Here is a 27,387-nt window from a genome sequence, read left to right as displayed (position 1 = left end):
TTCTAGATGAATTTACATCCTTCTTTTCTAGAACACCAAATTAGGTCACATCACTTGCATGATTCTTCTTTAGAAGCTGCTGGCAGAGGAAAAGAAAGCATTTGACAGTTCAGCAATAGATGTTTGCTGGGTCACTTACATGGCTTCTGTACAGCAGGACTCGATAAAAATACCAAGCTAAGAGTTCGTTAATTACATGGTGACTTCATAAACATCATGAACTGATTAATATTCCTTTGATTCTCTGTGAGAATTTTCAATTATGCAGTCTCCCCAGAACAGAGCTTTGCAATCTTCACATTTATCAAACAGAATGATAATAATTTTTTTAAAAAGTCACACTGAAAAAAAGAAAACAATTTGATTTTTATTTGGCTTCTAGAATCTCCAGTTTTCAAGTGTAGAGTTTCAGCAATACGTAGAGATTTCACATTCAAAGCCAGCTCTGCAAAAAAGAGCTTGCCCCTTGCTTCCTACAGAACAGAGCTGTGGACTTCAGAAAGCTACCTGGGACTCTCACCGCCCCAGCTGCTTTGCTTCAAGCCTGACTCTTTGGGCAACCCCAAGAATTCCACCTTCAGACAGGACTTTCCCTGCAGCCAGTCTCTGCACTGCAAGATTGCTCCCAGGTGCCTGGGTCCACAGCTGAGTTCAAAAAGCTTGACTGTCCATGACAGAGAAAAAGCAGTTCCCAACCTCCCCCCTGCCCTCATCACCCCATCATGGAAAGACAGGGGGGTAGTGGCTCTTTTTTTTTGCCCCCACTGGATTCAAGTTTCTCCCAAGAAATTTCATAGCTGCATCTTCAGCTGTCTCCCTGGCATTTCTGATTAGATTGTTGAGTCATAAAATATTATTAATTAATAAGCAGCAAAATATACCTGTACGCCAGAGTCCAGAATGCTATAGTTGTTCACATGACAGACTTGTCAATGTGAAATCTTGAAATAAAGCAAAAAGTTAACATACGGGGAAAAAAAAGGAAAAAAAAAATATATTTTTTTAAAACACTTCTGTGATTTACAAAGTGCAGCAGGTTAAAAGCTAGTTTTATGGCCTTCATTTTGTAATGGTAAAATGGTAAAAATCAGGCAATGATACATTTTATTTTGTGGTCACTGTGACCCTGGAAAGACAACTGTGACTAATTACGTCAAAGTTACTCTAAGGAGACACCTGACATTGTTCATATTTTTTTTAAATATCACTGAGCAAACTCAGAAAATGTTTTTAAAACTCAACAACCTGAAGCCCACCAAGAAGATCCTATTCCTACCATAAGCTCTTATTCCTACTACTTAAGAATCACTTATATTTCAGTATTCTACACACAATAAGCTACACTGAATGCCTTTTCAGATAAAGGTGAAGAATTCAACATTAATACTCTACTGAAACAGAAAGCAAGAGGTAAAAATCAACTGCTAACATCCAAGTACAGACAGAGTTTATCTTTTATTATGACAACGTGGTTCTTTGAATTGCAACAAATACCACTTCAGAGCCATCATCCCTCAGAAAAAGAGACATCGCATTCCAGAATCTCTGTAATCTCATCCTTTGTCAACAGGAAACATCTTACTGCTGCACAAAATTCAGTGCTTAGAGGTCAGAGTTAATGTAGAGGATACTCTGAAGATTTGTGGAAGCATGTTACTCAGTTGGTAAAACATTTCCTCAGAAATTGTCTGGAAAAATAAAAAAAAAACACATGAGTAAACCTTGACTTTTTGCTGTAGTTTGGAAGAATTAAGTCTCTCTCAACTTTGCTTCTTGACATCTTTGTTTCTTGACAGAGAATTGCTGTTTTTCAGAAAACCACGAAGATAATTTTCAAGCTATGTGTTACAATTCTATTTAATTCAATCAAAAGGAAAAGATTGACCTAAAAATATTGTTCGTATATTTCTGTGACATATCTGTTTCCAGTAGATTTCTTGTTCCAGTAATTGATTATTTCTGCCTTGTGTAAGCAGGACAGTGCTGTTTATCTACAGGACTCTTGCTCTCTGAATTCCAGGATTAGACTCAAGTTCACTATTTACTTTATTCTTGGCTTCCTCCTTGCTCGGCAGTTTACTACTCTTTCAAGAAATACATGTTATTTCTTTCCTAATATAACTTTGATTTTTATATTACTTCCAGTACTGCTTTTTAGAACAAATAAAATTTAGTGCCGGACACCTTTGGAAGACTTCCTGTTCCTGAAGATCAGCTAGAACTCCAAATTAAATAATTTCAGAATTTAATTACAATTAACTTCAAATACCTCGAGTCATTAATGATTTTGTGGAAGCATGACTGAACTCAGTGCATATTGTTAGACAATATGACTAACAAACACCTAAACTTATGTAATGCAAGGTTAGCCCATCTCTTCAGAGTAAATAACAGCAAAAAAGTATCTTTTTCAAAGGTGACGTATGCACTGTTTGTAAAGGTGAACTTCCCAGTCTGAAATTTTAGCATCTTCAGAAGATACTACAGGATATCCAAAAAATATAAACTCCTTATTCCTGCTCTATAGGCAAAGGGCCAAAACCACAGTGATTAATTTAAGCTCACACAAAAAGAGCAGAGCAGAGCAAAGAAATCCAAATTAGATCTGCTGATATTTAACTTCTTGTTCCAACAGTCTCCTAGGTTGGAAACAAACTTGGTTGTTTCCCTGAGTGCCCACAAGATTTAACATTTATGTTAAATCTTAACCTACCTGTGGTACCAGGAATTGTACAGTCCGAGAAATTCCTCCATCCCACGAGGCCATTTCCATCATGAAACCTAAAAACCAGCATTCATACTGTATGAATTACCTATGCAATCTTCTCCGTCAATAACATCGTTATCAAGCAGCAAGGGAGTTTTCACATGCAATTAGGATTTTAACTGCCTTAACTAAGGATGTTATTAATTGCACTTAGATCAGACTCAGCCAATCTCCTGACTGAAATCTGCTTTAACTGGAAAGTCTAATGAGGAGTTATGGAGAATATCAATGTGCCTTTGAAAAGCAAAATAACCAGTCCTACAGTATAGCACAGTGCTAGCCAGCAGAAGCGAGAGGTTTCTCCAAACATGCCTGTTACGAGTTCTTTCAATGGCTTGCTTGCATTGAGAAACAGCTCTTTCCTTTAGCTCCGATGTGATCACATCCACGTGAATGAATACAAGCTTGTTGCCAAAAGCACACTGACAATATGGCAGCAACACAGACTACCCAGATTTAGTTTTAAGGAAAAAGCTCAGCACTCGTTTACTGCTCAATTACGATACGACAGTTGCATGCTAGCATTTCCTTACTGTAATAAATGAACTGCCAGGTCTACAGGAACACACTCGTGGCAAATGAAGATACTCAGAAAAACCCTTTTATAATGAAAGTGGCTACATGGATGATATTCCATTGTGAATTACTAAAGGTCACAATAGGACGAGGTTCCTCGAGAAGGTGGTAGCAAGAACATTAACACTACTAACATTTCAAATGCTCTAAATGACTAGTTTAAGTATTTAAGTACAGCACACAAGAATGCAGCAAGCAATAACACCACTTGGAAAGACATAAAACTAAGTTGAGTTATGAGGACTTTCCATCAAAGAGATGAATTAGCGTATCAACTAGTCTTGGAAAACTGTGAAGGGGGAGACATTGTTTGAGGCAAATCAAAATTCCAGGACACTGGAAATTATACCGTAGGGAACTACCAGCTCTTGCCCTCATTCAGAGATTGCTCAAAGTAGCAGTAAGCGCTTTTTCTTCTACTGTCTATGTTTAAGACATAAAGATAATTTAAAAACATTTTTAGTCTCCATTTTAAGTGTCTGAGACTACTTCCTGGTATGACAGTTAATAATTTTAAAGAGAAAATATAAGTGTATGTTTTAGCAAACAATAAATTATTGAAAAATATCTTTTTTGGGGAAAATATACAGCTTGAGCTAAGGCTGGATGTCACCAGTGCAACAAAAAATCCAGCTGAAGCGTTTACTAACATACCTTTGACACACTTGAACACAAGTTCCGCCCTCTTCAAGCACCATGGAATAGTCATTTCCTAAAAATCAAGAAATGAAAAGCCTCAATGCCCAATAGATCTAACCAACAAGAGTAGCAGGGAATTTATGAAAAATAAATTGGTTTTGCCACAGAACCACATCTTCCCAACAGGTATTCAAGCAGCATTATAGGCCATGAAGAGCGATTTAGTTTTCCTGAGTATTCTAGGCAGGTGGCATATACCTTACAGGTGTCCAACCATAAAAGCACTGCCACTGCTTATTGGTAGGAGAGCCCAGTATCAGAACAATCTATCCATTTTGAAGCTGAGACGTTGAAGAAAAATATTGTTGACAATCCTATTAATGTAATTGGAAACAGGGTTATTAAATTCCCCTGTGGAGCTACAGAAAAATGTACAATATTCAACGGATAATTGTCAGATTTGTGCTTCAGCTCGCCAAAGACAGGCTCCTGACCACATCTTTACAGTAGTAACTGATGATTCCCAGCTATTCTTGATGATTCTGGTTAAGGTTTATTGGCATACCTGCCTCCTGCAGTAAAAACCTTCTCTCTAATAATGGAACTGGAAAAAGCCCTTCTCACCTAAAGATGTATTTATGTTAAGAGTCAAACCAAACAAAATCCATCTTCATCTGATGAAAGAATTTCAGATGTAAACAGACAGCAAATTCTTATCTAAAGTTAAATACCAAGATGGGATATGAAAAACACACTGGTTGAAGATACCTTAAGATATGGCTACAAGCACTGGTCTAAATAATTTCATTAGCAGTTTAAACGCTTTAGTACATTAAACATTCTTTGGCTGTATACTACAAAGTGAATTATATCAAGATGAATATTCCTAGTCAGAGATAGAATGACTGTCACTGTAAACACCTCTCAAAGAAAATAGTACCTATTTATTTTGATGTACTCTTCAACATCAAAATGAGTACCTTCTAGTCTGAATACAGGAATATAGACATGGTAACAAATTTATCACACTATATACATTTTCCAATTTATACTTTACATAATTTTCTATTCAGTAAAGTCAGCCTTCATTTTGCAATGCCAAACATTGTGCCATCTGTCATTTTCAAAGAGCTTAATTTCAGGATCAAAAAAAGTTATTTGAGAAGCAAGGTTATCTAAGAATGCCACCTGATAACACTGAAACAGCACACTCAATGTGGCTGCATTAAACAACTACTGCAAGCCAAAGTGAAAGTTCCTACTTAGGTGGAAGTATCTCCTGCCATTCCCAAAATATGTAATATGTTAAAAACCAGCATAAGCTAGGAATATATTTTCAGAAAATTCAGAAATAATTATTTCATTATGTAAATCACTGCATTAATAGATGCTGCTTTTAGGATATACAACACATTAATCAGAATAATGCTGGATAATTTTTTTGTTTTAATTTCTAAGCTCTCTGGAAGAAATACTTGGTCTTTGTTATAATTTCTCTGCCTATGTGTGCTTTCTGTTGCAAGTAATGTATGCATTTATTGTTAATTTTTATGACTGTTTTGCCTTAGGTAAAAAACAAGTGTTTAAAAAGAAAGGTCCTGTTGCTCTGAAGGCAACTCAGGAGTACATTGCGTAATCAATAAAGGGAACTAAGCCTTAAAAGGGCTAATCAAAACAGCAGGATATGACAGTATTCCTTGGACTACTTCAGAGGAACATAGATGTTAAATCTTGTGGGCACTCAGGGAAATAACAGGTTGAATCCAGAATGTCACTGAGTGCAAGCCACAAGAACTGAAAATGACGCAGTAGTGATTCAATTCTAATCCAACTTTAAAAACATAAGTTCTCATGATTTTGCCCAATTATCAGGATTCTCCTCTATATGCAAACTAAGTAACAGCTGTGGAAGTGATGAAGGACCAGCTAAGCACCAATTCAAAATACAGTGTGGGGGACAGGCGAAAAAAAAAAAGAAAACATCCCATGTCCTATAGTGAGTTTTGGTTAATAGCATTCAAGTTCGTAAAAAAATACACGTGGGACTTTTGGTTTTGTTCACTAGTGGAGACTACACCTCACTCCTTTATAGGACGTAATGATTTGTTGTCCAATTAAGCTTTCCTCTGCTTATTTATAAAAAAAAAAAAAGGCCAACTTCACTGATGAGAAAGATCTCCTGCAAACCTCTTCATTCAAACAAATTTGTGACAGACTCGAAACACAGGGCTGCCGCTTACAAAGCTAAGGGCTTGTGCCTTTGCAGAACAACGTCATAACCAGGTAATGAAAACACTAAAGTCCATAAATGTCTTCTGGGACAAAGATTTCAACCCAAATTTCAATGGTTAACTTTAGTAAGTTAAGAATTAGCAATATGTTTTCTCAAAGTGTATCTATGCAAATCCTAAACACTGTATGAGCAGCTATACATTTAAAGGCAGGAAACTCAGATGAGAAATATCTGAGATTAAAACATCCATCAATAATCTCCCTATATACATAACCCATGTTCAAAAACATTTGTTACACAGCTTATACTCCCTCCATTTCTACTTTTTTTCCAAATGCTTTTGTCTTAACTTAGGGTAATAGAGACAGCTGCCTGAGATCCCTGAAGAGTCACATTTTTCTCAGTTTTGCTATGTGGACAGCAGCAATGGCTCCTACGTTGAAACTACAAAGGAAGCGTGCCAGCTCTAGCATTTTTAGCTATGCCATGCTATTAGAGCCATTTCAATCCCCAGTTTATATATCAGTTTATATTAGATTCAGAACAGTGATCAGACGGTAACTCTGTAGTTGTTCTGAATTTGAACTTGTCTGCTTTTGCCTTTCTCAAGTATCAAACCCAGTTTCTCTCCTTTGTTTAACTTAAGGATCAGAATAGAGAAATCTGCTTTTGTTGTTCTTGTCATAAGAAAAATTAAGGAAAACAGAATTCCTATTTTTTTTTCATAGAAAAAATTAATAAGCTTTACATGAAGGTCCAATAACAATGAAATGTAATGGCTTCATTGAGACTGACATACTCATCACTTCTGTGAGGTTATAAACACTGCTCTTTCAACCATAAAAGAAGAAAATCTTTGGGAAAAGCACACAGAAAACTCATGATGAAGGCCTGTCACAATGAAGCATGCAGACATCTCTGCAGCTGTGCTCCTGGTTAACCACTTTACAAAAATGTTTTTATGTAGGTGGTAAATGCAGATTCAAAACTGGGGCTGCTGAAGGCACCAAGTTCAGGTTAACTTTCAGAAATCTGTTATTGTTCACTTCTCCCTCAACAAGTTACATATTTGTGTGTTTCAAACTAGGTCAGCCAGCTGCAAAGCACTGTAATAGGCAATGCTGCTAATGCAATTCACACAACGCAGTTTTGGCTAAATATACACTTACCATACAGGTCACCTTCAGCTTACTTTGCAAAGACTTAAAATATAGAAATATACCTTAGACTTAAATATATAAAATATACCTTCATATAAAAAGTAAATTGTTTTACCAGGACCTTTTAAGAATCCAGTGTTAGACAAGAAGGTGGTAATTCTTCAGTTTCACACATCCAAGTAATAACACTCTCAAAGCACATTGAAGACTTGGTCTTGTGGTTTGTTTGTGTTTTAAAACACAGATATGCAGATGGAAGCTAAAACTAACCAGGTTTAAAGAAAAAAATAATATAGCCAGATGGCAACTTGATTAAGAAAGAAGGCCAATACCTTTATGAAACGCAGTGACTGAGTTCCATGAGCAACCCAGGCTGCTGTCCTGCAAGGTGATTACTTGCATTTGTGCCCCAAAATAGGTCTTGATACCAGAGATGAAAAATTTTGGAAATAATATGATCTGTTTCTAAAAGTCTACTTTTATGTGTAGAAGTATCTCCTTTAGAAGCCTCATTATTGGATGTTTTAAACTTTTGTATTGCTTGCACTTTGACAACAGTAGACTCTGATCTTGCAAAAGGGGGCTACTTCTACACTGTGTTCCAATCAAATTCTATTAGGAAAAAAAAGTCACTGTTAAAGATAATCCAGTGGTGAGCCTTTACTATGCTATGAGTCAGGTACTCTCTAAGAAGGAAAGACAGCATTGAAATTTACAAGGGAAAAATCAAAGAGTATTTAAAAAACCCACCACAGACCATAATTATCTGTGAAAGGGATATCAGAAAGGGTATCAGAAATGGCAGTATTATCTTATTTTTCTCATTTTTAAAAAAGTTTTTTAAGTTTTTTTTTAAGTTTATAGACTTTTCACCCACTAAGGAGGTGAGGCACATGGCTGTAACTACCTGTCCACTGCTTCTCTCCCTGCCTCCCCACTCCCTTTTCTTCTCTGCTAGCATCTTGTGCACCAGATGTGACAGAGGAAAGAGGCTGTTAATGGTATTAAGTTACTATGCACTGTGAAAAGTTAACAGTTAAGTAAGAGTGAAGTTCTACACATCAGTATCTCACTGAAGGAGAGAACACAAAAGCTCAGCACAAGAAGCAAGCACACTTGTATCTACAAAAAGCCTCAGCAATATGCTGCTTCTAGCCCAGTTGGTACTTGGGGGACTTAGAGAGGAAACGGGCAGAAATTAAGGATGCAAGTGATTAGGTAGTGAAGAAAGAGACAGTTAAGAGAAAAGGTGAAATTTGGTTGCTGCTGCGTAGGGCTGAGGTGATAAAGAGTGGTGTTTAGGGATACAGAACTCTAAGCCAAGCTTTGCTAGTTCTGCTGCTCATAAAACTTAGTTTTAAGATTTTCCAGCTAGCAGCAATGAAAACTGGAGATCTGGTATGACTACCACATCAGTGACTCTGAAGGTACAGTTTCTAAGCAAGAGCTGTTGCCGTAAGACTTCCAGGCACATAGTCCCATCTTTCGTTAACACTTGTGCAATGAGCTGGATCAAGAAAGTGAGGTGTCCAAAGTAGAGGGGTGAAAATAAAAAACCAAAGTGATTTAACCAGCTGAAATGCTTTTAACTGTTTCAGTTCCTTAATTTGGGTCACCATATAGATATGAGTGCCAGCACAATGAAGTGGCAGGAGCATGTGACTGGGATAAACTGTCCCATTTCGCTTAAACCAGCATTAAACATACCCTTTGCAAAAATCACTTTTGTTGCATCCTAGAAGATAAAACCAAACCAAATATTTACATTTACTTACTTCTGACATATCATGGACCAATAGGAGAGGAATACTGATGGTAGTAATGTCATGTGTGCAGCAAACTTTGAGAATGTTTCTGAGTCCCATGATTGCAGGATCCCGAGCAGTTATGTTCCCAGATCTTACGTTATCATCCACACAGAGGTGAAAAGCAACATGAATTTCAGAAAGATTTGAATGGCGTGTGATGTAGAATTCTCCTACAGAATAAACCAAGAAGGCAAGATATCATGGTAGTGATCTGTACCACAATACAATTGTTACACAATGTAAGGATAGGGTCAGTTAAGACAAAAGGCACATAAAAATATACAAGAGATCAGAACACATACATAAGGAGATTAAAAAAAAGTTAGAAACTAACTGATGTAAAATCTCTTGGAATATCATTGTTTTACATTCATCCTACACTCACTTCCTTGCTTTGATGGGTTTCACTGGCATCACAGGCACCTGGTGTCATAAGACATAACCGTGCCAGTACAGGCGGATACGATCTATATATAGTACAAAACAGAAAAACAAACGCAGAGGAAGTGTAATACTCAAAATATATAATGTAAGCACCGAATTGCAGACAGATGTGGGAGGCGGAAATACCAAAAATGGATGGGTTAAAATAAAGGATGTAAAAGGTCTGTAGAAAAAGATAGTGGGTTACGTAGCAACTGAGATATGTACTGGGAGACAAAGGTACCAATGATCATTAGGATTTAAAATAATTCCTAGTAATGGGAAGATTAGTTACAGAGTTGTTTGCAAAACAAACAAGACATCTTGTTGGTATTTTTAGACTTGGTATTCATTTATGAAAGACTGAGAAAGAGTAAGGGCAGTAAAACGTAGGTCTCTCCATCTTACCTTTCTGCTGGAGATCAAAAGCCTACACCAGAGTCAACAGAAAAGCAGGTATGCCATACCTCTACTGTTTCAGTCAACAGATAGAAGTCTTTCTTCAAAGCTATTCTCACTGGCCAGTTAAGATACTACCTTTGTACTGGGACAGCAGAAGAAGGGGTACATACTCCTTTCTGATGACTGCTAAGGAGGTAGTAACCCCCAGCAACGACCACCTGATAGTAGTAACACAAGCCACTACTGCAAGAGTCACAGGGATTTATCTGTTAAGGACTCAAGTTGATTTATAATCCACTTATCCTAATAAGATCTAGGACAATCATGAAAGCAATTTTAAGAAGCCCTCTTATTCAACCACGGATTGTATGGATTTAACTCCTCCCCCTCCAACTGTGTATTCATCTTTAAATTCCACAGAAGCTTTCCTTACTAAAAATCACAATAAATACAGAAGATACTTCTTCTTTGAGAGGAATGGATTTGTACACTCTCAAAGTTAAAAAATACATTCTAAAATGCTTTACTGTCAAAAACAAAATTAGTTGCTAGTATTTATAAGTTTCATCTTTTCCCAAGATGCTCAGAGGTCTTTTTTTCACTCTCAAATTCTGAAAAGAAATTTTAGGCATAGAGAAGTTAAGTGATTTGCCCCGAGTCACGTGATGCAGTGGCAAAGCTGGGAATAGAAACCAGATGTCCTGACACCCAGTTCTCTGCCTTAGCCACAAGAACATCCTTCTCCTCTGATTGAGGTCAACTCGGGTTTAGTTTATAATTTATGTTCTGACTTTAGAGCTAAAAATGTGCGTCTATAAAATACAATTTGCTTTAAGAAGAGGGGGAAAATGCAACAGAACTCACCTGGCAAAATATTTGACTGGTTTCGTTCAATATTCTTCAATTTATCTTCATTTCCACTACTTTTGTTTTCTGTATTTAAATACATAACGCAAATATTAAACATATCATCTACTAATTACACTTTAGCATGACAGTTTGATATAGTAAGATGATATCTGGCTTGAATTTTTAACGTAACATTGCTATAGAGTCCCCAAAACGCAGGCAGATGGAGAGGAAGTGGTTTTGCAGTCTTCATTAGACATTGAACTGATTCTTACCTCAAATCATTAGCTTTCTTATTTAATCATCCTACGGTATCCTAAGGGCAAATGGTGCCTGACAAATTCAGTGGCCTTCTACAACAGAGTTACAACACTGGTGGATAAGGAAAGAGCAAGAGGGTAGTCCATCTACCTGGACTTGTGCAAAGCATTTGACACTGTCCTGCACAACATCTTTGTCTCTAAATCGGAGAGACATGGATTTGACAGATGGACCACTTGATGGATAAGGAATTGGCTGGATGGTCGCACTCAAAGAGTTGCGGTCAACAGCTCAATGTCCAAGTGGAGACAAGAGACGAGTGGTGTTCCTCAGGGGTCAGTATTGGGACTGGCGCTATTTAATATCTTTGTCAACAACATGGACAGTGGGATCGAGTGCACCCTCACCAAGTTTGCTATGTGGTGTGGTCGACACACTGGAGGGAAGGGATGCCATCCAGAGGGATCTTGACAGGCTGGAGAGGTGGGCCTGTGCAAACCTCATGAAGTTCAGCAAGGCCAAGTGCAAGGTCCTGCATGTGGGTCAGGGCAATCCCACGCACAAGTACAGGCTGGGCGGAGAATGAATTGAGAGCAGCCCTGAGAAGAAGGACTTTGGGGCATTGATTGACAAGAAGCTCAACATGAGCTGGCAATGTGTGCTGGCAGCCCAGAAAGCCAACTGTATCCTGGGCTGCATCCAAAGAAACGTGGCCAGCAGGTCGAGGGAGGTGATTCTGCTCCTCTGCTCTGCTCTCATGAGACCCCACCCAGAATACTGTGTTCAGCTCTGGAGGCCCCAACATAACAAGGACATGGACCTGTTGGAGCAGGTCCAGAGGAGGGCCATGAAGATGATCAGTGGGCTGGAACAGCCCTCCTATGAAGACAGGCTGAGAGAATTGGGGTTGTTCGGCCTGAAGAAGAGAAGGCTCCAGGGAGATCTTATAGTGCCTTTCCAGTACTTAAGGAGGGCCTACAGGAAAGATGAGGAGGGACTCTTTATCAGGGAGTATAGTGATAGGATGAGTGGTAACAGTTTTAAACTGAAAGAGAGTAGATTTAGATTAGATATAAAGAAGAAATCTTCACTTTGAGGGTAGTGAGGCACTGTAACAGGTTGCCCAGAGAAGCTGTGGACGCTCCATCCCTGGAAGCGTTCAAGGTCAGATTGGATGAAGCTTTGAGCAACCTGATCTAGGGATAGGTGTCTCTGCCCACAGCAGGGGGGGTTGGAACTGTATCTCTTAATTTGGACAAACAAAACACAATATTTTCAAACACAATACTTTCCAAATTGCCCCCACAACTACCTAGTACCTTGCTATTGCTTTTAAAATAATGTAACTATTTAAAACAAATATATTCCTAGTATTACAAGAAAAATTCTAAAGAGATTTACATAAATCAACAGTATAAAAACAGCTTTCAGTATTTTCCTCAAAACTACAGCAACATGCAGGTTCCTAAGAACCACACAGGTGGTTCTCTGCAAGAAAAACAGAGTTTCATGCTGTACAAGCACTGCCTTAACACCATGTGGTCAGAAAATTTCACAGCCATTTGTAAACATAACTGCAAAGTAAACCATTCACAAGGATTTGGTCAGCTCTAAAAAGTATGCACATTTAGGCGATTTATTATTCAGTTTTTAGCGTTCACTTCTAAGGAAGGGAAAAAGTCATAAGTCCTCTTCTGCAATTTTTAAAGATTTTCATTTAAATAGAAATAAAAACACCAAGTCAGATAAAGTCTGTGTTACTACAGGCAGTTTGAACTGCTGAGGAAAGCACAATGGCCCCATACCTTTCCCATGCTGTTAAAGCTTGACTGGAACCTAAGGACTTATACTTTTTTTTTTTTTTTGTAAGGTATGTCTGTTATGGCAGCAAAGACATCATGGGAACATGCTGTCTGTGAAGAGATAATCTCATCCAGACTTTTCAGAGTTTATCGATAAACTCGAACATTCCCCCTTACAGATCAGGTAACCAAAGAGTGAAATCAACTTGCTCGTAACCATAAACATTCAGCTGACCACTATTCTATTTCAAGGAAAGTAATTTTGGTTGTCACTGACCATGATGTCTTTTCGACTTACTGCTACGCTGTGCTCTGGCCTTAAGTACAACCTTCTGGACAATTTCAAGCTGTTCTTGAATTCCAGGAAAATGGAAATCTGTACATTCTTGGCAAACAGTTGCAAAATCTAGGAAAAAAATAAGATTAAAATCCACGTCATAAGGCTGTGCTTAGAAACATTACATAACTCTGCTCTACTGTTCAAGCAAGGCCAGTTACAAAGGCAGCCCCCCCCCAACCAGACAAAGCTCTGCTGTACTCCTCTTCAAATTCTACAAAAATTATGGCAGAGAAAACATTTCTTGCCATAAATTAACTGCTTGTGAAAAAAAAGAACTTGAGCGCTGTTGCTCTTCAAACCAAAACACTCAGACCAAATAACCTCCAAATAACAACAATAATATGTGTGTGTTAAATGTAATTGTGCTTTAAAAACAATGTCTTGTTACTAACGGTCCTTTAATCTATGATACTTTATCAAAACATACATAATAGATACTTCCAACAGAAACAACAGCATTCCAGTTTGTTTTGAAAAATGAGAGCTATTAGAGAAATTCACAAACAGATTATCTGGAAAGGTGGAATTACAGTTCTTTCCTTTTAGTTCTCAAAACACAGATCTGAAAGCTAAAGGAAAGTGTCATCAGCTAAAGAGCGCTGCAAGTTCCTTTTCTTGATAAGCAATTATTACGAAAGTCTTGGAAATATTATACTGATAATTAGGATCATAACATACTGTCTCTGTGACTGGTAATCTAAGCTCCTTATCCTAATATCCACCTGCCTCTCCAAGCAAGTCAATGGGAGCCAAAGCAAGCTATTAGAAAGGAGATGGGCTTCACTAAGCAATTGCTGCTTACTTCCTGTTTTGAGGTATCTGCTCTAATCCTCCTTAACGTTCTTAATGTACTCTGATTGCCTATCTGGAGAGCACCACATACTCCTGTGAAAAGACTGCAACAGGAACAGGCAGGGTAGAAGGAAAAATCTTAACGTATTTTATCTTTTTACATGAAGTCACCATAGCAGAATCTATTTTCAAAAGGCTTTATTAAATTCTGGTGTCCAATACCAAGGGAAGAAGCAGCACAATCAAAAGATTGTGTTTTCTATGTGTATCAAGATAAAATGAGGTCACAAGACATTTTATTTGAAACAAATAAAAGACAAATCTCTTGTATTTAAATTAAAATTAACCTTTAGTTTATCTTTTGTCTGAGTGTGCTACAACTACTTGAAACCTGAGTCACAGTAGCCCTACAAAGTCCTAATATAAGAGACCTGAGCTAGGCAATGCATGATGTATATAAAGAAGCTATTCGTCTAGCTTAGAAAAAACAGTCTGAATGAAATTTGCACGTTGAAAGTTCACACATAAGTTCAACTTTCCTTTGAAGGCTGTTTCCAAAGGTATTATTTTGCTAGTTGCCATTTACACATTGTAAGCAATACAGAAAACATTGCACCCCTGGTTTTCAGACTTGCAAATACCTCACAAACATCCTGAATTTTGAGACAAATCGAAACACTTTGGATAAGACACCTACCAAAGATGGTGTCAAAACCAAAATGTTTGCCAGACCAACAGATGGTGTCACAAACCAAAATGTTTGCCAGACACAACAGAACTAACCAAATACACTGAGTGAAGCACATTCTTAAGTTTCCTCAGGATAGACCTAAACAGACAAGGTCAACCAAGTAAGTTAGAGGACTTGATAGAACCGGAGCCCCTCTCCATTTAGTGCTTGCTGAGTGACTGGTGCTGCTCAAAACAATGTAAAATGCTTGGATAAACAGCATGCTCACCTGGAGCTCATTTACTCCAACTAGCACGGAAGCAGGGACTGGTAACCTGGGATGTTTAAAAGGAAGTTGCTTGTGTACTCAGAGACCAGGTTAGAAAAGCTAAGGCCCTGACAGAGTCAAATCAGGCCAGCGATATTAGAAATAACAGAAAAGGATTTTATGGGTACGTGAGAGAAAAAATTAAAACAAGAGAGAATGGGGGGCCTCTCTGGAAGGATACAGGTGACCTGGTTACTGAGGACATGGAGAAGGCTGAAATATTCAACAACTTTTTTGCCTCAGTCTTCACTGGCAACCGCTCGAACCACACCACCCAAATCACAGAGGATGTTGGCTGGGTCTGGGAGAGTGAAGAACCACCCAGGGTAGGAGCCGATCAGGTCCAGGAACACCTAGAGAACCTGAAGGTGCACAAGTCCAAGGGACCTGATGAGATACATCCACGGGTCCTGAAGGAACTGGCGGCTGAAGTTGCTAGGCCACTAGCCATCATATTTGAGAGGTCCTGGCAGTCTGGTGAGGCTCCTACAGATTGGAAAAGGGCCAACATAAGCCCCATCTTTAAAAGAGGGACCAAGGACAACTCGGGAAACTACAGACCAGTCAGCCTTACCTCTGTGCCAGGTAAAATCATGGAACAGATTCTCCTGGGAGCTGTACTAAGGCACATAAAAAATAACCAAGTGGTTGGTGACAACCAATATGGCTTCACTAAGGGCAAGTCGTGCCTGACTAATTTAGTGGCCTTCTATGACAAAGCTACAGTGCTGGTTGACGTGGGTAAAGCAATGGATGTCATTTTCCTGGACTTGTGCAAGGCGTTTGACACTGTCCCACATGACATCCTTGTCTCAAAAATGGAGAGACACGGATTTGACAGCTGGACCACTCGGTGGATAAAGAACTGGCTGGATGGTCGCACTCAAAGAGTCGTGGTCAATGGCGCAATGTCTACATGGAGACCAGTGCCAAGCGGTGTTCCTCAGGGGTCTGTTCTGGGTCCAGCGCTGTTCAACATCTTTGTCAGTGACATGGATGACGGCATTGAGTGCACCCTCAGTAAGTTTGCTGACAACACCAAGCTGTGTGGTGCTGTGGACTCACTTGAGGGAAGAGATGCCATCCAGAGGGACCTTGATAGGCTTGAGAAATGGGCCAGTGCTAACTGCATGAGCTTCAACAAGTCAAAATGCAAGGTCCTTCACCTGGGTCGGACCAATCCCAAGCACAAATACAAACTGAGCACAGAGTGGGTTGAGAGGAGCCCTGAAGAGAAGGATTTGGGGCTGTTTATAGATGAGAAGCTCAACATGAGCTGGCAGTGCGCTCATGCGGCCCAGAAGGCCAACCTCATCCTGGGATGTATCAAGAGAAGTGTGGTCAGCAGGTCAAGAGAGGTTATTCTCCCCCTTTACTCTGCTCTTGTGAGACCCCATCTTGAATACTGCGACCAGTTCTGGTGTCCCCACCATAAGAGAGACATAGATCTGTTGGAGTGTGTTCAGAGGAGGGCCACAAAGATGATCCAGGGGCTGGAGCACCTCTGCTACGAGGACAGGTTGCGGGAGCTGGGATTGTTCAGCCTTGAAAAGAGAAGACTTCAGGGGGACCTAATAGCTGCCTTCCAATACCTGAAGGGAACCTACAGGAAGGCTGGGGAGGGACTTTTTACAAGAGTGTCCACTGACAGGACAAAGGGAAATGGGTTTAAGTTGAAGGAGAACAGATTTAGATTAGATCTTAGAAAGAAATTCTTCAGTACGAGGGTGGTGAGACTTTGGAGTAAATTGTCGAGAGAAGTCATGGATGGCCCCTCCCTGGAGGTGTTCAAGGCCAAGTTGGACGGAGCCTTGAGTAGCCTGATCTAGTTGAGAGGCGTCCCTGCCCATGACAGGGAGGTTGGATTAGATGATCTCTAAGGTCCCTTCCAGCCTATGCCATTCTATGATTCTATGAACTACTTCTGAAAATCTCCCAGAGGTTTGAGGGAGCTTCTAGTCCATAACAAATAAAGACTATCAGGTTTGCATGTTTCCCCAGCTTTAAAACAGAAGCAGAAAACTGTTTCTGCCCTTTTCTAATCCAGAAATTTAGACTGCACAAGCCACTACCTCTCTATTGAAACAACAGCATCAACATATTATTTAGAAGTCTTCTATACAGCAATTTTATGAACCTTTGAACCCCTTAGCGCATTTATTTCTCAAAGAGCCTTTTAGGATGGGGAATTGGTTCTGGTTAACGCTCTTGAAACAAATAGCTTTAAACGTTCAAGAGCAAAGTCTCCTCTCAGAGGTGTTTATTACCGCTCTTCAGCCAGAAGCTACCACTCTCACCACAGAGTGGATTTAAAGAAATGTGCCCAAGCCTCAGTTGCTGCCTATAGTGGTTTAGGGACCCAGTACAACCAGACGTTCACTGATGATTTAAAGTAATATATCCGACTAGGTCAGAGGAGCTGAGACATTAATTTCTGCAACTTTTTTTTAAAGAATGGTGGTTCAGACAGCTGTGGAACATGCCCATGGTTAAGTTTGTCGAAGTCCCTTTGGAACTCAATGAAATCAAAACTTGTTGAGGATTATATTTTACAGATTGTGATACTGTCCCTTATTTTCACCTCTACTGTGGCGGCAAGATCTACCCGGTGGCTAGAAGACGCAATTTTGTGTTTAACAGTATTACTTAAATGCCCGTCTTCTCTTATCACCTAAGATTTAGCAAAAAACCAAGTCTTCTCTATTTCTTATTAATTTAAGCAGCTAAAAAAAGTGAAAACAAGCAAAAGTATGAGATAATACTGCCATAATTGAGCAAATTGGAAACTATAAACAGCACAAATGCAACTGCAATTTTTACTGGTACATTTCCCTTTCCTTCCTGCTACAAGCCTGATTCCACACTGTTTCCAGAAAACATTAATCACCAAAGCCTATTTTTTTTTTCACAACACACTAGAATTATGACAAGTAAGAGTAGCTCCAGTCAAAAAGATATTTCAAGTGTAATATTGTGGTATTAAACTTCAAGAGGAAGGTGGGAAAGTCAATCACATGGTTCAGGGAAAGCCTCGGTGACCAAAATTGGAACAGGAATGAACACTTTTCACTGGTTAACCTTGATACAAAACACCTTCATCATAGTATCCGGTTACTCAAGACACTTGCACTTACAACAGCTAATAATCAAACTTTCCAGGAGTAGGCAAGTAATATTCCTATCATTCATTTTTAATGGAATTCATAGTGCTGCAGATATCTAAAGTACATGGTATTTTTTTACATTTACTTATCAATTTAAAGTGGTAGCATATTTCACACGTTGATCTTCACAAATAAGTTTCAGCACGCTAAGCTGACATTGGAGAGTTAGAAGCCTCTACTGATAACAAGTTAGTCTCAGGCAGAGAAACGAACACTGAAGTGTTTAGTCTAAGACCTTCCTTACTCAAACACAAAACCTAGGAAAGAGATGAGAGAGAGATAACAGCATATCAGAGCACAACTCTGTCTCCCATCCTTATCCATACCTCTTTTTGCATTTGTTACCTATTGCAATACTATGTCAAAAACATTAGGGTCTCTAGTAAGCTTTAATTTTACGGGGAGTATTTTTTTTGGTGAGAGAAGACAGCAAGTTTTTAAGTGACATTTGTTTTCACTGACATGATATACCCCATTAAAGGCCTCACCTCTTTTGATGCCACTGTAAGAACTGATACGATTATCTACCAATAACACGAGGCCACAGAGAGAAGTTGAATAGAGAGACATCGCAGTTTGAAGTCTGTGAAGCTTTACTCCACTTCGATGATTGCGCTTATGTTTACAGAAATCCAGCATATCAGCTCTCAGTAATCGCAAGTTATGCATGGTCTTCAACTGAGCTCCTATATGGAATAGAAATTATTTTAATACATACAGTAAAAGAGGAAACTCAGGATTTTTATTAAAATCCAAGGGATCAAAGTGTTCCCCTAAGTTTTGTGAAAAAGATCTATAAGGGAAATATAATACTTAAAGAAAGTTCTTAAGCACATATTCAGTTTTACATACATATCAGTAATTTACGAAATAAGAGTAAAACCACAACGTATTCACATACTGTCACAAAGCAAGGGTTATGTATACCTGAAATAAGCCTTGTTCCCTGTTATAGGGCTATGGATGAAATATTAATGAAGTCAAAACGAACGGTGTAAGAAGTCTCTATTGCATAAACAAAAAGTAACAATTTTAAGCATCTGCTTTTCTGCTAAATTATCACGGGAACTGAACTGAATACCCACATTTTTTTACCAAACAAAAGAAAAGTTAAAATATAGTTTTCAACCGCTATGTGTTTTGATGTTAGTGTGCTTTTCTTCACTAGTCACCTTGCTGGAGTGGATAAAAACTTGCTTCTAGAACATTTTCCATTAAGTATATTTCAGGTAGCTAGATACTTTCTGCTACAGTTTATACTGTACTGTACTTCTCTTACATACGTAAAGAACAAATACAAAACAATTACAAACTGTATGTGTTACATACATCAACAGTTAAATACTATAAATAACACATGGCTTAGATACATTATATATTAGCAACTCTTATTATGCTTGGTTGTGATGTCAGTTTACTTTACTTACCCAAGTGAATAGTAAAACTTTCTTCTAACAGCCTTTGCTCTTCATAAATTCTTCCATTTCCTTCTACAGATTCTCTCAGTTGACTGGGCTGAACCTTAATTTCATCGCTAAAATAATGAGAAATGTACTTAAAAGTTTATCCTAGTTTTTGTCCAAGATCAGCAATACCTTGCAAAAACTGTCCAAAGTTTTCCCAGCTAGTCTGTGGAAATCAAGAGATTAAACCTATATGAATGAACTCCACTCATCGGGGGTTTTGCCCTTCTGGCATGCAACACTCCACGTCCATACCAGCAGGAAGAGTAGACTCCACTGTTTGATTTACATCACCTAGCTCATTTGTAAAGCATTCTGAGATTGAGAAATAAAAACAAATCACAATACCTAGTTATAACATAAGAACAATACAAGAATAAAAGGAAAAAAAAAATTCCTCTCAGCCTATTTATAATACCCAAACTCTTATTTATGAAGTTACTAGATAAAACATTTTTTTTTTTTCCCACAAAAAATGGGAGGTTACAAAAAGCAAATCAAATGCTCCACAGTGTTCAAACTAGCAGGAAAGATTTCAGAGATCAATTTTAACTTTTTTCCTAAATTCAACCATCTGGTAGTAAGTGACATAATAAGTACTGTTTCTGCTACAGGAAAGAACATAAACATCTCTCCGATTTGTTTCTGCACTAACATAAAGTTTCTCTTTGTTTTCAAAGTGCCTGTTCTTCAAAGGTGTTTCACAAAGGATTGTTCTGTAAACTTGCAAGCACTAACTGCAAATGCTTAGTGATGAGGCAGAACTGAGATACACCGTTAATAAATATATATACACACACATATAAGCAACTAGATGCATAAAGATATATATGTGTGTGTGTATATATGAATCTTTTATGTCTATATATGTGTGTAACACACACATTTCTCTCTCTCTCTTTATGCTTCTCGCTGCCCTGCTATAGACTTTCTGCGCATTATTCTCAAATGCATTAGGGATCTAGTTCTCAGGACTCAACACAAGCAGAGAGATCATACTTTCTACTAGTGTATGTGGTTAAAATGCCATCACTTCACACCTGTTATAAGCATCCAGGATTATGAAGCCAAAACATCCTCAATCTCTCTCAGTGGTACTTGCCTCTGGACCTCTAGCAGCCCATTTCTTCCAGCTTTCGGCTCTAAGCAACTTTGCCTTGGTCTGATTTTACAGCAGTAAGTGGCCAGAAAACAGGAAGAGGTTCACAGTGGTAAGTACGAACAGCCTTTGTAATGTTACTATCTTTAAAGCCTCATGGAAATAATCAGCAAAGCTAACATGAAAATTCTGTGGAAGAACGTTTGAGGATTGCTTGCTTATGAGCTATGCAGTTCTAGGACATTCTCAGAACTGCAAAACTCTTCCAAAACATAAATTCACAGACGACAAAATCCTGAGGAAAGTAGTGAGAAATCTAAACATACAGCATTCTCTTCCAATATATTTCCCCTTCTCCCTCATGTTCCATGCATTCAGCTTCCTTATCCCTATAGGAAACACTTAAGAGAAAGTGATGAAGTATTCCATGCATTATGATCCATGCCTGTCTCCTCTTATCACTGACATCTGCGTTGTTCAAGACTTTGTGTTGTGCTTCCCATAAATTCCTTACTGCATTCACTCAAATATACTCAGGCAGGCTTTTCTGCTAACGTGAGGCATAAGAAAGCATTAGGTTTTACTCCTTCTACTTTCTTATTAGCAGCAAAGGTGCTGGTTACTAGCAATACAGAGTAAGGACCTCTCCAAGTTGCAAATTCTGATTTCCCTGCTACTTCCTCAACCAGAAAGCTTTTCTTTCAACTCTCACCACACATGTTCACACTAAAAAATTCAATTTTTTTAGCTGTACAGTGATGTATACATAAAACAAACAAAAAAAAACCACAAACAAAAAAAGGCTTATTAATTCGAAACTTGTGATACTGTTACCATTCATTAAGCTACAATTATTCTGCAGAACATCCTTAAGTGACAATAGAGAGCCTTGTGAAATTCTATTAATAACAGACATTGTAAATAAAGGCAAAATAGGAAGAAATTCCATTCATCAGCCCATTGTATTTTAGTGCGTTAGAACACTTTCTGGTACAGAAAGGTGATAACATTATACAATTAATAAACTCCTAAAAATATAAATATTTAATTATGATGGTTTATTTGCCTTTGCTTTTCTTTGATTATCCTATTTAAATTGCTAATCTGGAATACAGATCATATAAAAGCAAGTCCTTTGAACTATTACAGATGGAAGTAAGCATCACAAAGGAATTAAATACCTGATTGAGCTATTGTTGGGATTCTTTAGGTCCTGATGAAGCTTTATGACCCATTCCTGATATTCCTGCTTCTGGATAGCAGTTGACTGTTTTAATTCATTGGTCCATTTGTTCTCCAAATCCTAACAAGATGACAGTGATAATTTGAGTGTCTTCTTTTTAAAGCAATTATTTGCATGATGTATTCTACTTCACTGAACTTGGTTTACCTGCTGAGACTCAAAATGCTGAGCCGCTAATGAATTTACATCTTGGTCCGTTAGCGATTTCCCTAGCTCCTGCATCACCTTATCCATTTCTGCTCCTTGTCTGAAAGGGAAGCAGACGTAGGTTTACAACAAGCAATGCTTTCAAAAAACCCCATTATTGTCAATACAGTTACTGACACAATCATCAGTTGTATCAGTCAGCTGGCAAATGCTCATCACAAGCAGAGATACAACTGAACACACAGCTGAAAGATACGTCATGCAGTACCTCGTCCATCTGCTCACTTTGGAATTGGCATTCATACATTTCAAGTCTGCCCTCACAGATATTCAAAAGAAGGTACAACAGTGTCTCCGGATACCCTAATATAGCACTGTATTATCCTCATCATCAGAAGAGTTTTTGAAATGGACCTGCTCAGTCCCTTGCTTTCCTCCTGTGCCAACCACAGATGATGCAGCAGGTAAACACCATGAAGTAGGCTAAACACACCTATTTTTAATAGTCAGATGAGCTTCCAGCTCAAACTACACTCAGCGAGGGGACCTGGAGTTGAAGGACTACCCTGCTATCATCAGTTCATCCAATACCTCATCCCTCCTTGGTCCTCTTAATCCCTGGCTTCACTTCGTCTTCCACATCCAGCCCTTTCTTCAGCAAGGAATCGATTTACCCTAGCACAGATTTAGCAATGAATACCCACAAAACAAATTTGAGTTGAAGGTCAGGGATTCCAAGTCAGCTCCTGTGTAAACAGAACAACACCTACACTCATATGGGATAGTCTCAGCTGCCACAGACATATGGAGTTTCTTGATTATGACAAATAGATATTAAAAATTCCTCTGGAGTGTGTATCACGCTAGAGCTCTACATTACTGTTCTTAGGATTAAGTGCTCTTTCTTCTAGATGCATACTTGAGAAGAGTCAATAAGCAGCAAAAAGTTTTGCTAACACATTATTGGCAACAGTCATCTTCAAATTAGAGATACTTAACATTCAGTCTAGAAGAAACTATATAAACAGATAAGCATCATATAACATGAGCTTAAACAAACACAATTCCAGAGTAATACTGCCACTGAAAATGCTAAAATATACCTACTCAGAATATTCTGGCATCTCAAGCTTCCCCAGTATTTAGTATCCATACTACATCTACACTTGTGTGCATTCATTTTCCTTAATCTGTTTAGTGTCAAAAAAGACAACTCTGCGTTGTATGTGCTCCCTCTCGTGGACACAGCAGCCACCTACAGCTATTCACGCTTCTTCGGAAACTCGGGATTGCACATAGACTTTCCTAAATTCCAAATTCAACAGTTTCTGATTTAAAGTTGGTTCAAGTCTTTTGCTGATCTTTTTCATCCCGCGGAACTTTCAATACTTGATTTAAATTACATCATAAAAGGCAAAACATGGTACATAAACATACTTTATTTTCTATAAGCACTTTACGTTGCCGTATCGCTTACAACGTGGACATAGCAACGGAAATCAAACCCTGTATTAAACTGATGGCTTTAGCTTTTAATATTCTCAGTGACTGCGGAGAATAGAAGATAGCTAACCCTACCAATATAGGCTAAGTGTCATATGACTTTGAAGAGGGAAACATAAAACTAGAATAGGGTTTATATAGAAAACACAAGTGGACACATGGACACACGTTGTCCTACGATTTGTATGCACCCAGTGGCATGCAGCCCTATTTACTAAGACAGAAAAAAATAAAGAAGGAATACCTTTCCCGTAGTTTTTTCAATTCCACATCTCTTTCACTTATTAATTCTGAGATACTAACAAAATAATTGTGTTCCAGATTTAACAGCATTTCAGAAGCTGGAGAATGTATTAGATCATGATAAACATCCGCAAAATCTTCATCCCAGCTGGTTTCTTCAGGCTTCGCATATTCTAATGTTGTCTAAAAATTATAAGAGATTTTAAAGCATATAGTATCTCTTAGGATATGCAAGGATGCCTCATAATGGTGGTGTGAAACCAACTGGGCATGCACACTGCTGCACAGCCTTCAACATACAGTTTGAGCTTTCTACAACAATTTCCTAATTTGAGCTTTCTGTATTTTGCTTTAGCTTTAACATTTTCTCCCTTCCCATATTCTTTCTCTTTCAAAGCAACTAACAGCAGAAACATTAAGGTTTTGACTACAGTGAGGAATTGCCAATTTTCAGCCATCACCAACTCGGAAAGAACAATAATATCTACAACAGTATTTGCAATTGATGAATTTTAGATAAGGCCCAAAACACCAGCTGTGCAAACAAAAATGTTTTGCTAGAAAGGATGACTAACCCTCTGATGTCACTAGAATTTGATCAACAACACTGATTTAGGGAAAGCAATTTTTTTTGAACAAGGAACAGCCCAAAGATGCCAGTTTTGCAAGCTCCTTTATACTGAAACACTCCTTACATCTGCAATCATCCCCACTAGATTCAGCTGACGAATTGAGATTGTATCATTGAAACGTAGGTTAGAAATGTCAAGAAATGATCTTAACTCCTGCACTCAGGCTAACCTATTCATAGAAACTGCTTAGCACAGAAGAAGTAACTCTTTTCAATGTTTTGTCACATTCCCATGCTCACTCAATACATATTTTTACCTCTTAAAGGTAAAGCCAATTTCATTTTTGTCGATGTTCATTAGGCAAGTGATATGTTTCCAATCCCCTTTGTAACAGACGTATGTTTTGGAATTTTTTACAATATTCTTCTATATTCCATGATAAGCAAATTCAATTCCTACAAACTCTTCCTCAAATGCTATGGTTTATGTCATTCTTTTTTTTCTTTGCTAGGACTCCTCCAGTTCTTTTACATTCATCTGTTTTGAAGATCACATGCAAAACTGGATGCGTTACTCCAGCTAAAGCCTCATCATCACTAAATAATGTAAAACAGTCACATGAACTCAGAAAATGAGCTGAAAAGTCTCTTCTAACAACACACTTTCTCTTTGCAGTCTTTATTGCTATTTTTGAGATTCAGGATAGGAGCATCACTTTACTATCTCTTACTTTGATTCCAATGCACTACAACCCTTAGGTCTATTTTCATTTGAGTATCACTAGCTATTTATCTCTAAATTTTTTATCCTTTGACTCTACTAAATTCATAAAAACACCTGACTGAGACTTGTAGGATGAAGACTTAATGATTGCTTTCAGATAAAAAGAAAAAATTTTAAGAATTGCTCAGTAAAAGTGAATTTCACTGTAATTTCGCATCTTCACAGATGTGATTCTGTCTGTACATTCACACGCACTCTCACAAAGCAAGTCCTGAACATTAACTTTCCAGCCTTATTCTTACCTCTTTATAAGCTTTAGCCCAAGTATCTGCCAGCCGATTTATGTCTACTTTTCCTGATTTCACTGCTTCCAGAGCCATTTCAGCCTCTCTGTCATAATCTTTTATAGTTTCCTCTTCTACGAACTTATTAAGTGATTGCTTCAGGTCTATTATAACAAGAAGAGAACAGTCCATCAACAAAACATGTCAGTGGAAGTATCAGTAATGATCTAGGAAACATACAAATAAAGTTTTACTTGGGCACCTTATTTGCTAGTACTGACAGTAATTTTCTTTAATGTGTTGCTGTATTAAAACCAAATTTTTTAAGACTATTCTAGTAAATACCTTTCTTTCGATTCCTTAAAGCAGGTTGTAAGACACCTACAGACATGGATATATGGCACTAATTTAAGAAATCAATTCTTACCATTTTCTATAAAGCACGGCAGATTGTGGAGCAGCATTAGACGTCCGTGCAAATGACTAATATTCTCTTGCACAGGGAATTTGAGAGGCACTGTAAGCACTAAATGTTGATTTCCAGCATTGAATTCGTACACATAGTCTCTCTCCCTAGTGCAGGTATTCCCTTTATTAGGCTTCATCTTCTTGAGTTGATTTCCTGCATTAGAAATTGAAAGGATGTAAGTCACATTCTTGTAAAATCATAAGTAAAAGCACTAACTAAAAGCATAGCTTTGTTCATAACTAACAGTTTCTAGCATGAAAATTTAGCTCCTCAAATTTTGTCTTCCAAACTCATCTCAGTTTTGACTTCCAAATACATAGGCTGGAACTGAAGCATAAGTCCAGCGTCCAAAACACTGAATGCTTCTAAACCATAATTGAGTGTATCAGTATATGAATTTGGGTAATTGCTCTTACAAATTAGAGTATAAGACTCGTGACTCAAAGGCAGAATCAGGACAGAAGGAACTCTCATAAATAGCAAACTTCAACTGAGATGCTGCAACTGCTGAGATGCATGTCTCAAAATCTGAAATCCTTCACAGTGCATTAGGCTTTATTTCCTTCTTTCTGCAGGTGGTAGACTTGGGAGGAAGTTTGCAATAATTTTTAGAAAAAGCTTATTCTGTCATTCTGTAACCTGCTTTAGGATAGACTGATGTTATTTTAAATAATACCATTAAAAATATGCCAAAAAGAAAAGCAAGAGAACTGTCTACAGGATCAAAATAGAGGATGGGAGCACATACCTGTACCAGTTACTTCTCCCTCCACTAGGGCTCCTCCACTCAATTTACATTCCTCTTTTTTGAACATTACCTGCAAAGCTGGACACATTACTCCAGCTGAAATCTCCCCAGTGAAACCTCCCCAGTGCTAAAAAGACACGGTTCAAAGAGAAGAAAAGAAGAAAAAAAAAAAAAAAGTGTATTTTCCACAGCAAAACCCATGGGATCAGTTTATAGCCGTTTGGGTTTTCTAGTGAACAATCTACATCCCGAAACTAACTAAACAAATCAGTTTCAAACCGCCCCTGACCCCAGCGCAGCTAAGAAGCCGGTCTGCCCCAGCAGAGGGCCAAACCCCCTTTCCAACACTGGCGCTTTGCCCTCGGCTCCTCCACAGGTTCTGGGGCGCCCGGGCAGGGGGTGATCCACGCCACGAGAGACAACATGAGCTCCCGGGACTGACAAAGCAGAGGCAAAGCTGGCGGCGAGAGGGAACGGGCTGCAGGACCCTGTCCACCTTCACCCCCCGGAAGGCTCCAAACCCCAGGGGTCGCAGAGCCCCTCAGCTCAGACCGGGCAGCGCCCACAGCGACTCGAGCCGCCTCCCCCGCGGCGAAGGGCGGGAGCGGCGTCCTCCTCCTCCCTCTTCGCTCACCTGAGTCGCGGCGGGCGGGCGCTGAGGGGTGTGTGGTGGCCGGGG

The 27,387-nt window shown here is 38.6% G+C and overlaps 1 protein-coding gene across 3 annotated transcripts; it reads right to left on the bottom strand.

Annotated features, from left to right (window-relative positions):
* Positions 1-1,497: 1,497 nt before the first annotated feature.
* FERRY3 (FERRY endosomal RAB5 effector complex subunit 3) lies at positions 1,498-27,372 on the bottom strand. Of its 3 annotated transcripts, XM_086610442.1 has the most exons (14): positions 27,343-27,372; positions 25,919-26,113; positions 25,510-25,655; positions 23,914-24,095; positions 22,167-22,266; positions 21,958-22,079; positions 19,642-19,748; positions 18,703-18,900; positions 13,198-13,326; positions 10,873-10,941; positions 9,151-9,353; positions 3,998-4,055; positions 2,714-2,781; positions 1,498-1,688 (listed from the first exon to the last, which is right to left on the bottom strand). In XM_086610442.1, the coding sequence occupies exons 2-14, from the start codon at positions 26,094-26,096 to the stop codon at positions 1,596-1,598; spliced, it is 1,653 nt and encodes a 550-aa protein (XP_086466568.1). In that variant the 5' UTR covers positions 26,097-26,113; positions 27,343-27,372; the 3' UTR covers positions 1,498-1,595. The 3 variants fall into 3 exon arrangements, with proteins under 3 accessions (XP_086466568.1, XP_086466566.1, XP_086466567.1); XM_086610440.1 differs by lacking the exon at positions 27,343-27,372 and having other exon boundaries at positions 13,219-13,326; positions 25,919-26,104; XM_086610441.1 differs by lacking the exons at positions 13,198-13,326; positions 27,343-27,372 and having other exon boundaries at positions 25,919-26,104.
* Between the last annotated feature and the right edge of the window lie 15 nt (positions 27,373-27,387).

Source organism: Tauraco erythrolophus, chromosome 4 (genome assembly GCF_009769465.1).
Source record: "Tauraco erythrolophus isolate bTauEry1 chromosome 4, bTauEry1.pri, whole genome shotgun sequence".
In the NCBI taxonomy this organism is placed as follows: domain Eukaryota; kingdom Metazoa; phylum Chordata; class Aves; order Musophagiformes; family Musophagidae; genus Tauraco; species Tauraco erythrolophus.
This window is presented reverse-complemented; position numbering and strand designations above follow the sequence as displayed.